At 42.9% G+C, this 15,504-nt stretch overlaps 1 protein-coding gene across 3 annotated transcripts in view; it reads right to left on the reverse strand.

Moving 5' to 3' along the window:
* SH3GLB2 (SH3 domain containing GRB2 like, endophilin B2) overlaps positions 1-15,504 on the reverse strand; it is a 45,848-nt gene that overhangs the window by 29,274 nt on the left and 1,070 nt on the right. For all 3 annotated transcript variants that reach the window (XM_063316081.1, XM_063316080.1, XM_063316079.1), the window contains exon 2: positions 582-723. In XM_063316081.1, the coding sequence (XP_063172151.1) occupies positions 582-723 (142 nt within the window). The remainder of the gene's footprint in view (positions 1-581; positions 724-15,504) is intronic.

Genomic DNA, 15,504 nt, shown 5'->3' on the forward strand with positions numbered 1-15,504 from the left:
AGCAGAAGGGGCCAAACACAGGAAAGATGGTTTGTTATGTCTGCGGATCAGTGATTGATTGAAGCAGCAAGATGCTGCTTGAAGAGCAAGGTTCATTCATGTCCAACTTTCTTTAAGTGGCCAAAGGAAATTAGTGAATTAATTGCTTCCGGTACAGGTAGTCCTTGACTTACAATCACAATTGGGACTGGAACTTCTGTTGCTAAGCAAGGCGGTTGTTAAGTGGGTCATGCCTGATTTTATGACCTTTTAGCCACAGTTGTTAAGTGAATCACCATGGTCGATAAGCAAATCACTGTGGTTATTAAAGCAAATCTGGCTTCGCCCATTGATTTTGCTTGTTGGAATCTGGCTTGGAAGTTGCAAATGAAGATCATGTGACCCCCTGGAATGCTGCAACCGTTGTAAGTGTGAGCCAGTTGCCACGTGCTGAATTTTGATCATGTGCCCACAGGGACATGGCAACGGTTCTAAGTGTGAGGACTGGCCACAAGTCACTTTTCCCAGCACCGTCGTAACTTTGAACGGTCACTAAACAAATGGTCGTAAGTCGAGGACTACCTGTACTAACAAATGCTTACTAGGGTTTGGTTGGAGCAGGATTTCCGTCTGTCGTAAAATCTTCTCCGTCCAGTTCTTGGTGCTGTCTGCCCGGGCCAGGAGATTTTCAAAGTGTGCATCTAACTCAGTCTTCTCCGCCTGGCCTAGTTTCTCCTCCGTGAACTGCAGAGGGGAGGGAAAAAAAAAAGCAGGTTCCCCCGTCATGAACAGCGTGAAAGAGCTTATTCTTTAAATTATATTTTGAAAAGTAGAATATAGATAACTACATCAGCAAGAGGAAAAAAAATACAGTCATGGCTAGACAGTGACAAAGAATCGACATATGTCAGGGGTGATCCAAATAGATGAAATACAGCAAAAAAAGGAAGAAAAAGGGAGAAAATTAGTTTTAAAAAAGAAAAAATAGTTCTATATAACATCCATTTGCTATCAATACAGAATCAAGTCAGTTCTTAAACTTCATTCAATTTCCAGGTAGTCCTTGACTTTCAACCAAAATCAGGACCAGAACGTCCATTGCTAAGCGAGGCAGTCGTTAAAAGAGTCATGCCCAATTTTATGACCATTTTTGCCATGGCTGTTAAGGAAATTACCACAGTTGTTAAGTGAATCACATGGTCATTAAGCGAATCCAGCTTCCCCCATTGACTTTGCTTGTTGGAGGCCGGCTGGGAAGGTTGCAAATGGCAATCACATGACGCCGGGACACTGCAACTGTCGTAAATACATGCCAGTTGCCAAGCACCTGAATTGTGATCACAGGGACACTGCAATGGTCGTAAGTGCGAGGACCAGCCGCAAGTCATTTTTCCCAGCTCTGTTGTAACTTTGAATGGTCGCTAAACGAACGGTCGTTAAGTCGAGGACTACCTGTAGACTGTATGCTAATGTATTGCTTCATTTTTAGAACATAAAGATTTTTCAAAAATAGGTAACAGTCTAATATCCTGAATCCACTCCTTGCTATCAGGAGAAGCAGCTTTTTTCTCATTTACGTAACATTATCCTCTGTTCAGCTCCAGGCTCGGCAGAGCCTAAGCTCCTCATAAAATAACAAAATTCCTATTTTAGTTTAACAGCATATTTCCATCTTTACTGCATTTCTCTCCAAAGATGTATTACAAACAAATATAGTACGATTTAAAACCAAAACAGAGCTATTGAAGGGACAAGACCAAATCATATGAGTTGAAGAGCCTTCAAATTTCTTACAGTGCCATCACAAACACATCTGAGGTCCAACCTTTCTTTAAACATCGTCTGAGGGGTCCAACAGAGGCAAAAGAGTATTTTCTGATGAATTAATTCATTCTCAAGTCATAAAAAGTGTGTGTTACATTTCTTAAAATCTAGATCCACGGATTTTCTAAGACTGGTGTTTGAATTCATTCCGTTTTTCATGCTTTACAAAACTGAACTGTTGCTTTCCCCATCAGTGTTTCATCTTGTACAGTGTTTACTCAAGTACATGCTATTGTCAAGCCAATGATCATTGATAAATTGCATCCAGAACACAATCTCTGAAAACCTTTCAAAAAGCTGTAATAAACTAACTGAGTTAAGGTATTTATCCCTGGTTGCTCCATACATTCCAGTAGAACATCTTCCCTGCTGCATTCAAATTCAGGTGATTCCACAATATCCATTTCTCATATGATTCTGGCTCAAAGAAGGCTCTGATGCTGGGAAAGGTGGAAGGAAAGAGAAGAAGAGGATGAAAAGGTGGATGACTCATATACAGTGGTGATGGCACCACCATTAGAAGATCTGAAGGACCAAGTTAGGAAGAGATCTGCTTGGATAAATTCTATTTATGTGGTCACTAAGACTCAACACTGACTTGATGGCACCTAATCAATCAATTAATCAATCAATCAGAAGATGACGATGACCACATGCAGCGTGGATGACTCAGTTACAGTGGTGATCGGTTTACCATTGGAAGACCTGAAGGACCAGGTGATAGAAAGATTCTCCTGGAAAAAAATCTGTGTGGTCACTAAGAGTTGACCCTCTTTTGATGGCACATAATCAATCAATCAATCCATCCATCCACCAATCAATCAATCTCTACCTGGCCAGCTATACAATCCCCAGAGAAGTCCATAATCCTGGGAAAGGTGGAAGGACAGAGAAGAAGAGGATGACCAGCAGCAAGGTGGAGGGACCCAGTTACAGTGGCGATGGGGGTACTGTTGGAAGACCTGAAGGACCAAGCTGGGGCAGAACCACCTGGAGGAAATCTATCTATGGAGTCGCTAAGAATTGGCAGCAACTTCATGGCACTCCATCCATCCATCCGCTTCTGTCTGGATAAGTCATACAATTCCTAGAGAAGTCCATAATCCTGGGAAAGGTGGAAAGAAACAGAAGAAGAGGACACCAGCAGCAAGGTGGGTGGACTCAATTACAGTGGCAAGACCTGAAGGACCAGGTTGGGGACAGATCATCATGGATAAAATCTATCTGTGCGGTTGCTAAGCGTCAACACTGACTAGATGGCACCTAATCAAGTCAATTAATCAATGGGAAGAAAGAGAAGAAGAGGACGACCAGCAAGGTGGATGGGCTCAGTTACAGCAGTGATGGGTGCACCGTTGGAAGACCTGAAGGACCAGTTTAGGGGCAGAACCTCCTGGAGGAAATCTATCTATGCGGTCACTAAGAGTTGACACTGACTTGATGGCACATAGTCAATCAATCAATCAACTTGTTCTCTAAAGAAACCCATGTTCCTCATTCTGGAAAAATATGGATGTTAAACTGGAAGCCCAGTTTACGGTTGAAAATCTGGTAGGTTAAGTCTGCCTTAATCATAAGGCAATCTCCGTTTGGCCAAAGATATCAGAAGAGTTTTTGGCCTGCCGTAAAAACATTCTCACTGGTTTGTCTATCCGTGTAAAGTGACGGGAATCACCACTGCAATCCCTCTTACAATATTTATCTCACGGTAATGCTCAGATGACATTAATGTTGGGGGTTTCCAATTATACAGGTGCTCTGCACTCCAAGGTTTCACAGGAGGTGTATCTAATACTTCAGCGACAACGGTCAGCCTTGCAATGTTGCTGTGAGCGCTCTCACAAAATGGCTGCCGTGGTGGGCGTGGCCCAAACACAAACTGAGACCTGCTCTGCTTTTATCAGCCCCCCCCCCACCCCCCAGTTTTTGGTCTTTCAACCTAGCAGGAAGATAAAGAAAAAAAGCCGGCAAGCCTTTTTGGGGGAGGGGGCCCTACGGGGTCCAGAGGCATTGGGGGGAAAACCTGCAGATATTTTGAGGTTTGCAAGCTCTAAGATTGATTTATATCTGGGGCTCGTGAGACTTTTCCCAGCTAAGGGGGAAAAAAAACTGGCACAAATTCCAATCGTTGCCAATTTATGTCAAAAAGAGGTTTGCGACGGCTGCTTGGAGTAAAAATTCCCCAACTGAGCCAAGAGCCATGTAACTGCAGAGCTATCCCAATCAGCCCACAGCAGGGGGGGGAAAGATAATGAGCTACTTTATGCATTCAAGGTCTGAGTAAAAATATATTATTTTCTCAATTTGCTGCTAATGAAGTTAAAGCACGCTGATGCCTTGGGAACTCGGCAGCGGCAGCAGGATCACAAAATTATCTTTCTCGCTGGTTTTGTTTCTTGAGTCACCTGTTTATATTTCCTCCACTTTGGATAACAACAACAACAACAACAACACTTCTCTGAACATCAGTCTGTTTTGAGTTGAGTATTGCTCTTATGTTTCCCAACTTCGCAAACTTTAAGATGTGTGGACTTCAATACTCCCAGAATTCCCCAGCCAGCATGCTGTTTTAGATTAATCAAGTGAGTTTAAGCCTTACATCAAGCTAGGCTTTAATGAAATTACAGGTAGTCCTCACTTAACAACCATTCTTTTAGTCACAGTTCAGACTCACGATGGTGCTGGAAAAAATGACTTACAACCGGTCCTCCAACTTATAACTGTCGAGGAATCCCGTGGTCATGTGATTGCCAATTTTACCTTCCTGGCCAGCTTCTGGCAAGCAAAATCAATGGGGAACTGCATGATTTGCTTAATGACCACATGGTTTGCTTAACGCCTGCAGTGATTTGCTTAATGACCGCTGCAAAAAAAGGTGGTAAAATCAGGTTGGATTTGCTTAATGACTGCCTCACTTAGCAACTGAAAGTCCAGTCCCAATTGTGGTCATTAAGTGAGGACTACCTGTACAATTAGCTGGGCTGATCCAACACACCAAGTCATAAATCACAGTGGACAAACCGCAACACCTGGGTCCACACAGCTACCTCCAAACAAAGCCACCTATGGTAGAGCTTAGCATGATGCACAAATCTGCTTTGCAGGGTCCAAAAGGAGAGGGAGGGTGCCATCTGACCAATTCATGAGTGACACAAAGCTTCACACCAGTTAAATATGCTTGTGCGGATTTAGATCAGGAGCGACGCCCAAACTGGGGACAAGAATGAGGTGCCCTTAACCGGCTGGTCCTGGAAACTAAGGAGGGTGAGAACTGGATAATATTTGAAGAGGAAATTTCCAGGAAATACCAAGCTTTAGACTGGACTGGGAAACTGACCAAAAAAAAAAAAAAACCCTCCCTAAAGCAGGGCTGATGGGACATCCCTCCCATCCTTGGGAACGCTTGGCATTTACAGGGCCCTTGCTAACTCGCCCTAAATTCAGTTGTTTTCATTTCACAGCTCCCCAAAGATGATACCATCTTTGGGTATACAGCTGGTCTCAAATAAAGGCTTCCCAGAGAGTCCACCCATGGCCAAGGAGCAAATCCACCTTGGTCAGGACCATTTTTTCCCCAATTCAACATTTTCCCAGAAAATTTGCACCCCTAATTAAAAAAAAAAATACAATGAATAACAGTAATAAGCCTCTGGAGTTAAGCTCAAATCCTCATCTTTTTCCCCCAGAAAGAGCTTGTTTGTTATGGCCTTCTTCCAGAACATTACTTCAATTTCCCAGTCTAGCCAACTGCCCTAAAAATTTCCAAATGGTCTTCCATCCAAATACGTCAGGGCCCAAAAGCACCTGCTAAGACATATCCCAGAATGTCTCATGCCTCCCTTTTACAGCACCACAAAGATGCAAGATTGTATAGCAACACAAAAACTGGCTGAACAGACAGTACGCGCTCCAACCTGTCTCCCTGGCGTTATTTTGTCCTTTAACAAAAATTGGTTATTTTCTTCCCCCTCGTCTGCTTTCAAGATGGATCTTTTGGGAAGCAACTCTGCTGTCTTCTACCCGCTGGCAGGCACAATCTGTTTCTCAACTGCAGCCCCATCCATTTCATTTGTGGGATGCGAACCAAGAAAGCTGCCTGTTGCTTGCAGAAATTTTCAATTTTCCAGGAGGTAGCGATGGTTATGATTATTATATTTTAGCTGTATTATGACCCAGCAGCGTGCAGCATTGGGACCTGAAGCAGGCCAAGGTGTTTGGGATACAAAGTGGGCACCCTCGCTCTGCCAGCCAACTCCTTCTTAAAGGACCTGAGGTTCTCCCTGGGACTGCATGACAGCTGGGCGGGCTTGGAAAACTATGCTGGAAAATAACTAAATTTCCAGTTCAATTTGCATCCTGCCCACTCCCAGTCAATCTCTAGATCCAGATCAGAGCAAGTACATATGTCATCGCTCGATTCAGCTAGCAAAAACAGAGTTCACAGTTTATTTATTAAACATCAGGAAACATCGAAACTAGTTAATTAGCAAGAACGGGGCAAAGGCGGGGAGAGAGAGATGAATCACAGGCAAGCACTTAAGCTATCTTTATCAAAAGGCACTTCCCAGACCACCAAAAACAATATGGGGGTAATTAGCATGGACAATCCCACCACCTTTGGTTATTCCAGCCTTAACCCTTTGTTGTACATAATAGCAGCAGAAGCAAGATGGAAAGTAGGACACCGGGTGATCCTTCCTCTATCTTGCACCATGAAGCAAACAATGGTGGGGGATGGGAATGAAGTATCCAACCAAATCACAGTGTTTTTCCCCCTTCTGTCCCATTCAGTGAATACACACCTAATGCACACATTCCCTGGGTTAAAACTGCAAATGGATGGATTGTTAATTTTTGAGATTGTGCACTTCAGCTCCTGGCTCGTTTCTCTGGAACAACTTCGGAGTCAAGCAAAGGCCAGTCAGTGCACTTGAAGAAATCTGGATTGAAGGCCAGAACGTTCTTGCACATTTAAGCATCCTTGTATCGGTCTCTTTAAAATGGGAATTCAGCACGCTAGACAAAAACAAGTTTGGATGGTTTGGGGATCAGTTTTAGAGGAGCCCAGCCAGGGGGGCTTAATTACACCTCAGGATGTTGTGTGAATTTCAGACAGCAGATCAATTTGCTCAGCAGTGATTTAGGCACCTGTAGGAGCTGCGTTAACACAGCCAGGGTGAGTGTGGTCAACTGTGGCTGTCTAGATGTTAAGGAACTACGTTTCCCAGCAGCGCCAATCAGCAGGGATGCCAGCGAGGGATGCTGGGAGTTTCAATTCAGCAACATCTACAGCAGACAGGTAACTTTGTGCCCATGGTGGAAACAGGATTGGGAACGCACAGCCTGACCCAGAGCGGTGCCAACTTCTTAGGGGCTCCGGGCTGGACCAGCCTTTGAACTGGCGAAGTATGCAAAAACTGAAATTCAGTGTTCTTCCATCACAATGTAATTGAACCGAAGGAATATGATTCTGCCCCGGGGATTTAACAATTTCCTGCTTCGGTCATGCAGAACCTCTGAACTGGGGGGGGCAGGCCTTAAAGTGCCAATGGAGAGGCAAACACAGCCCCCCGACGGGCTCCCTGCCTCACCTGCCTTTTTGCAACTATAAATAATTAAAATTACAGGTAGTCCTCACTTAACAACCATTTGTTTAGTGATGTTTCAGACTTACAATGGTGTTGAAAAAAACGACTTACAGCTGGTTCTCACACTTATGACCAACGTAGCATCCCCGTGGTCACATGATTAACCGCCCAGAGTCCCCCTTTTGGGGGGGAAATGGGCATAATAGAAATTTGAATAATAAATAAATAAATTACTGTTCGGGCACTTGGCGACCGGTTCGCATTTATGACCGTTGCAGCATCCCGTGGTCACACGATCACCATTTTCGACCTTCTCGGCCGGCTTTTGGCAAGCAAAATCAATGGGGAACCGTGTGATTCGCTTAACAACCACATGGCTGCTTAATGCCCATGGTGACTCACTTAACAGCCACCACAAAAGATCATAAAATCGGGTTGGATTCACTTAAGGACCACTTCGCTTAGCAACCAAAATTCCAGTCCCAATTGCAGCTGTCAAGCGAGGACTACCTGTAAAGGATGGTCTTTTCTCTCCCGCCTTTCATTCACAAGTTCTCAGCATTTTCTTATTCCTCCTACAATTCTTTGAGGTAGGATGGGCTGACAGAGAGAAGAGCTGTCCCCAAGTCCCCTGGGGGGCTTCTGTGGCTGAGGGAAGACTTGAACCCAAGTCTCCCCTGCACCACCCCAATTCCTTCACCACCCCTCCATGCTGGTCGTAGAACCCCAAGTTTACCTTTCGGTCAACAGATAATTCAAGATTGGCCACACCCACTTTCCCGGGGCTAGGAAATGCTCCCTGGCTGCTATGACTGGCTCTCAAGACTTCTAACACGTCCCCCAAAAGAGGACCACCGACTGCAAAAAAAGAGGAAGTTATCCCTGGCCCAGCACAGCTCCAGGTTTTTCTTTCCATATTGCCCTTGAATAAGAAAAATATTTCCTTTGGGATCTCATGTTTGCAAAATTCCAGAGTGGATTCTAAACGGGGATCCTCAGCTGCTTTGGGTCTTTTGCAGAAGGCTGACCCATTCAAGACCCCTCACATAGGCATCCCAGCTAAAAAGCAGGGAAGGTTCCTCTGCAAATCCATGCAATGTGGGGGTGAACATATAAATGCTGTTTATATTAAAAACGCCTCTTTTCTGAGGCTGGCTGGCTTCAGCCCACGCTGCCTCCAAAGCCTCCCGCAACTGAAGGCAGCCTGGGTCTTTCCAACACTTTTTCTTATTCTAGTCTTTTGCCTGAATATTCAGAAATATTGCCAGAAAAAGAGAGAGAGAGAGAGAATGCAAAGGAAAAATGGGGAACCATCTGGAGGAAAGATATGGATTATCCAAAATTAAGATAATTATAATAATAATTAAATTTGCTTAGAACACTTTCATTTTAAAATGTTTTTCCCCTGGTGATTGAAAAACAAACAAAAGAAGAATTAAGAGCCTTGGGGCTTTATAAACCTGCCTACACCTTACCTGGATTTGGAAGCTAAGAAGGGTTGGGCAAGTTAATTTCTGGATGGGAGACCCCAAAGAGTTCCAAATAGGTTCGTTAAGCTGGGAAGTAAGAAAACCCATCCATCTAGAACTTCCATATTACTGCTAGAAAAAAGGGCTCATAAAATCATAGCTTGCTCAAAGTGTCATTATCTTTTTTTTTAAAACTCTTGAGATAAAAATTCTTTATGCAGCAGATGGGGAGTGCACAACACTTCCATTTAAATATAATGAAAACCAGACACCCAAGGCACCCTGGCATCAAATCAATAAGTCTGGCATAGAATATGAAAAAAACAAGAAAAAAAAAACCCACCCTTCTGAGCTCATAAGAAATAAAATTGGTAATTGTCTCAGATGTGTCTGGAAAGAGGTTTTTGAGCACCCGTCAATGTTAATACTTTGAGCACCAAGACTCATAACTAACAAAACAGTGGAGATCTTAGCATTAAGTTCAAAGACTGAATTTTTTTCTCATATTATGAAACAATTCAGTGCATTTTGCAACTGCTACACTTAGCATTAATTGTACGAATTAAGCAACCTGACATTCATTAATATTTTAGCAATTATATTTAACGCTGATGTCAACTCCCTCCACCCATCTTTAAAGGTTCAATTTACCTAAGCCTCATAGCATTAACCATTTTTCGTTTCTACTGCATAAATACCACCGTCGTCAGCTATCATCCATATTCTATAATGTATTTCGCATTTAATTCACTTGGGGAAAAGAATAACCTAGGCTCCACTTGAGGGAAAGTTATGTTATAATTAATAAAAATAGTCAATCTTTAAGGAGCCAGGAGGTTTCCTGCGATGCAGAAACAGTTGCCCGTCAGTTGTCCATCTAAACCATGTTTCTCCATCTTGGCAATTTTAAGCTTGTGGACGTCATCTCCCACAAGCTGGGGAATTCTGGGAGATGACGTCCACACAGCTTAAAGTTGCCAAGATTGAGAAACGCTGACTTAGATTAAGGCTAATTTTGCGTGAATTCTTTTTCATCTGTCTTGCTTCCTGATGCTAGATTTTTTTAAATAAAAAAGCCAACATTTCTCATGCAATAGGGGCATCGACAGGCTTAAACCCACTATCCTACCCACGTCATTATATTCAAATGAAAGCTCTCTCTTCTGCAACATTTTCATCTCTAATATATAGATATTTAAAGAAGCCACACACCTAAAATGAGGTTGCTGTTTTGGGTTTAAAACAGTATGCAAACTGCAGTAAATAATAATAATAGCCCCCCATTGGGGGAGAGGGGCGGTAATATAAATCTAATAAATAAATAAATAAATATAAATATATATTTATGTGTCACCCAACTCCCAGAAATTCTGGGTGGTTAAAGTAAAAACACGACAGTTTGGTTAGCAAAACAATCCCTAGCTGTTGAAAATCCCAATACAACTGCAAACTGCATTAAAAGTGCTTCTCCACCTTTCAAAACCTTTTAGCGGTTCATAATGAGCCAGCGTGTAAAGCAATACTCCTTATTCAGTGACTTCACGCTCATTGGCACGCCCTGACACAAGGCCCATCAGTACACACCACTCAAATCTATTGTTAAGAGATGGAGCTTAGCCATTTAAACTTACTAAGGTTCTTATAAAGACAAATAAAAATAAGAAACGTGCAAAAATGAGCTATCCTAATCTCCAGGAATAATTTGATGGTCTTCAGTCCTCACTCCCTAGTTTTCAGGGCTAAGGCCAAGCTGCAAGAAGATTTATCCTTAAAAACCGAACATTAAATTTCCCAGTTGTGGCTGTCACACCGTTCGCACCAAATCAAGCTGAGCTTAAGTGACAGGTTCCGTCTGTAGCCAGGACAGGCTTCAATAAATTCACAGGAAAATCCCACAACTGAAAATAAGTCATCTTCAATCAAAGAAACCAAGAATGTCAATAGCTGGTCTAGAGAAGAGCGATGGGAGACAAAAATGCCTCCCATTTTCCTTCCTACAGTTGTTTAACTTGGTCCTTCTTTTGCAGGGAGGAGAATTACAGTATTTAGAGACAACAAGGATATACTTTGGGTTTTAAAACTTCATCGGAAAAAGCGATGCCAAGGGGGCTGAGAAAAAGTCCCACTGCCAGCCACAGAGGGAGATCTTCAAAGATGAACAAAATTCACTAAACTACCTACTCCTTCAAAACGCATTGAATTAGCATTGCCTGTGTTAGCAGTTGCAAGCATTTCATGTGCTTTTTATGGGAAAAGATTTCTGGTTTCCTCTTTAAAAGAATGGCCAACTAACTTGTAGGAATGTGCTTCCATCGATGTCCAGAGTAACTCTGTATTTAAAAAGTAAATCTGATGTAGAAATTGGAAGATGTTCTTGGACTGCAATTTATACGGGGAATCGTGCCGTATCCAAAAAGCTGGGGTTTAGACTCGAAATCTTAATTCAATGTACAATTTACAGTATGGTTTTAATGTTCACTACCCACAGTGCTTTAATGACCTGCAATCTCAAAATTCAGCACGGTGAAATGGATATATTTTATAACGTCCCAAGCTTCCAAGGACACAATTTTCCTTTGGCTAGATTAGATTGGTTGTTTATCTGCCTGCAGTTCGTTACCCGCCCTTGATTCGTCTAACTGCATCGCCCATCCCTTATGTCCTTTCAACAATATAAGAGAATAAAATGGAAAAAATAATTTTTAAAAAGACGGCACATGGGAGGGAAGGTGCAGCTTTAAATGGATTACACGTCACTAAGAGTAAGTTTAGGTGGTCAATATTTACCTTTGTTAAGTTCAACTCCTGGTGACTTCAAGAACACAGCTATGCAATTCTCTTGCCAACAATACAATTTCCAGAACACTCAGAATGGTACAGTGTTTCTCAAACCTGGCAACTTTAAGACATGTGGACTTCAACTTCCAGAATGCATGCATGGGCCGGGGAATTCTGGGAGTTGAAGTCCACATGTCTTAAAGTTGCCAGGTTTGAGGAACACTGGAATAGTCCACTTTCCCTTAAAGTCTCAGACCGGAGAGGTACAGATGTTATCTTCTTCCAGAATGTTTTTTTAAAACTTCCCAGCCCAGCCTATATCAGAATGGGATGTCCTGGTGGTCTCACATCCAAGAACTAACCAAGCCCAATCTTATTTAACTTTCTGGGAGCCTCAGGTGATAGATAAAGAGGTTAAAAACTTCTTTGAGTTGACTTTGGCTCTCGGTGACACATCTGTTCAGTTTTCGTGGCAACGATACAGAAGTGGCTCGCTAGTACCTCCTTTAAGAATGCATTTTTTAAAAAAAACTTCCAAGTCTAGCCCACAGAATTCCCTTGAAGGTGATGCAACAGGGCTTAATTATGGTTTAGCAACAGAGGCCGCAAACCTCCAAGCAGGAAGCATTCAAACCGGCCCACTTTTAGACGGCACAGAGTCTGAAGGCTTCGGGTCCCTGGAATATAAAACTGTGCCGCGCATTCCTTCTTCGGCGTGCTCCAGCTGCAAACAAGTTGCAACTGGTTTTCACCCAACCGGGTCACCGAAAAGCAAGCCAGATGGTTAACTGCAACCACACCATGGGGAGGGAAGAAAAAAACGGGGGGGAAGGAAGAAGTATCTGCATGCTACAGGGAACTCAGGGGGGCCAAGTTGTCATTCTTGGGCAACAGGGCGGACAATTTCCATCCGAGCTGCAGCGCAGAATGCATCGGCGATGTTCCAATCACAGCTGGAAATACAGACGCTGCAGGGGCTTGTCTGAACTTAACACTACTCTGGACTTTGAAGCAACTGTGTCCTGCACAGGATGGGGGGGGCAGGTGCTGTGGGGGTTTGCCAGCCCCCCCAAGCATCTGCAGCGTGGAGAGGATGCTGGCTGGAAGTTGCTTCCTCAGCTCTACAAAGGGTCAACTGTGGGGAGGCTGGGGGTTCCCTGACTTTTCAACGTCAACCTTCAAGTTTCTCCCTTGAGCCATTTCGGCCCCTTTGGGGAGGACGAGAGGCTGTGCAGCACGCTGGAGGTGCCTCCCCACCTCCTTTGAAGCAGGTTAGATGTCGGGATGCTCCGTTTCCCACGTGCAAGCACAGCCCTTCAAAGAAATCCAATGCTAAATACTGCCCGAGATGCTGATGCTGATGCCGACTGCTACTAACCTTATTTTCCTGAAAAGCTAAGCAGAAACAACCTGAAGCTTTCCTGGGAATGGGAACACCAGATCTCTCTCACAAGAGATCTAATTTGTGACTCAGCAGGTCTCCAGCTTTCAGCTTGCAAACAAACCTTGCCGATAAATTACCAGCCGGTCCGGTTTCCAAGCTCGTGCCCCGCACTGGGGCTCACTCAAGTGGAAACTGGCAATGCGGTATTATCTTACCCGTCCTAAAGGCTGAACCCAAGGTTAGGAATTCTGCAGAATGGTTTCTCCAACTCCGGGAAGCCTCCGGGCTTCAAACTCAAGTTTCTGCAAGCAAAGGGTTTGGCTGTCCCAAAATTGAAATTACAGGTGGGTAATAACCGTGCATCTTGGTGGCGGTGGATGCGAATGGAAGCAACCTAGGATGACCTTTTTGACGAACAGTCACTGCTTTGTTCCAGCCCTGACTGGCATGTAGGCAGAGTATCTCAAGTGCCCACGAATGCCCATCAGACTGCCCTCCCCCCCTCGTAAAATAACGTAATCCGAAAAGCACCCCATCCCACAAGCATTTTGGATTGCCAGAAAGCTTTCGTCCTTCGCTGGCTTGCTTAGAAAATAAAAATGCCAGGTGAGCTCATTCAAGGCCTTGGCTTGGAAGCATCTCTACCTGTCCAGGTGAGAAGACAAGGCTAAACAGAGGTGGCAGGGGACCTCCTGAAGGTGGACAGAGGGGTAGAAGGGGGCGAGCTTGCCACTTCCCTTCAGATAAGTCAGAATTTTGTAACTGGCCCATCGGGCCCAACGCTGGAAGGACCTCTGCCAAATTGCCCATCGCAGGCTTATAAAACGCAGCCCCCCTCCGCTCTGCAAACACACCGCGGCCTCAAAAAAGCAACTGAAGAGAGGCCCAAACTCTGCAGAGGGTTATTTCTAGAACACCGTCAATGCAGGGGCTATAAAACCTGAACAATCCTTCCTCCAAAGGGCTTGTGTTTTATTTAAGCAAAGCTTTTATTGCACTGGCCGTAAGGCAAACAGGGAAACATCCTTTTCTGTTTCTACCGCCCCTGTTTCTTCCATCCTCTTTCTTTCTAAATATCACTCCTTTTCTTAAATACAAAAAGAAAGCTGCTAAAGAGAGCAACTCTATGAGGTGGAAAAGTTTTTTTTTTTCAAATATATACATGTGTGTGTCTATAAATATATATTGCAATATATATTAAATAACCTATATAAAATTGCAAATACAGATTGCAATATGTGCATATTAATGAACTGTATAATATTGCAAACTTATTGCCATACATGTATATTTTAAATAAAATAATCTCATTGTATATGTGTATTGCAATATCTATATTAAATAACCTATATAAAATTGCAAATATGCACCGTAATGTGTATATTATTACACAACTATTTAATATTGCAAATATATTTTGCTGTATGTATATATTTTACATAAAATATATATCGCATATATATGGCTCTCTCTCTCTATATATATATATGTAAAATAACCTATATGACATTTCAAATATGCATTTCAGTGTGTGTGTGTGTATATTATAACTCATATTGCAAACATATTGCCATATTTTAAATAAAATACATTCATTTTTCATATTATATTGCAATATATATATTAAATAACCTATATAAAATGGCAAATACGCATTGCAATGTATAAATGTATTAAATAACTATATAACATTGCAAATATATTTTACAGTGTGTATATATTTTAAAATATTTATTTATCATATTTTTATTACCACCCATCTCCACCACTCATTTGCCATATCATAAAATGTATACTGTGGCAAATACATACTGCAATAAGAAACCCTGCAATTTTATCAACCATTATCAACCTCAAGCTGTCTGAAGTTGTGATATTTCAAAAGGCAGAACAGAAACAACTGCAATAAATAATTTGGGGGGCAAAGTTGGGGGCCATCTGTCTGGAGGAACCGTCAGCATTTTTAACAAGATGCAACAGAGTCGAGGATCAGCAGAACTTGGGGTGGTTTAGGGGCTGAGCTGAACAGGTCCAGAAGGAAAGGCAAAAAATATTGTGCAGAAGAATCAGAGTAACCATGAAAAGGAGGGGAACCGTTTGAAGAATCTGCTTTCAGACAATCAACAGGAGCAGGCTGGCCCTGAGATTATAAAAGCTATTCAGCAGGCATCAATTGCTCATTAACAAGCCTGAAAAGATGCAGAGCTGGGATAAAGAATTCCTATCCTGTATATAGGGCCTGGCTCCTTTCCCACCCCCCAAACACTGGTCATACATTTCTTCGGCAATGGGCCAAAATCTTTGGAAAATGCCCTATTTTATCTAGCAAGCAACCCCAGTGAGTAGAAATAAAGTCATTTGGAGGACCAGATGCAATCCATTTATGGAACTGACTGTCTAGTGGGGGACCTCAGTGACCTATCGAAACAGCAGGCTGGGATACTCCAGGGAATTTCTGCTGCCGTTTTTCTCAAACTGACCT

Source organism: Candoia aspera, chromosome 16, assembly GCF_035149785.1.
Source record: "Candoia aspera isolate rCanAsp1 chromosome 16, rCanAsp1.hap2, whole genome shotgun sequence".
Lineage (NCBI taxonomy): Eukaryota > Metazoa > Chordata > Lepidosauria > Squamata > Boidae > Candoia > Candoia aspera.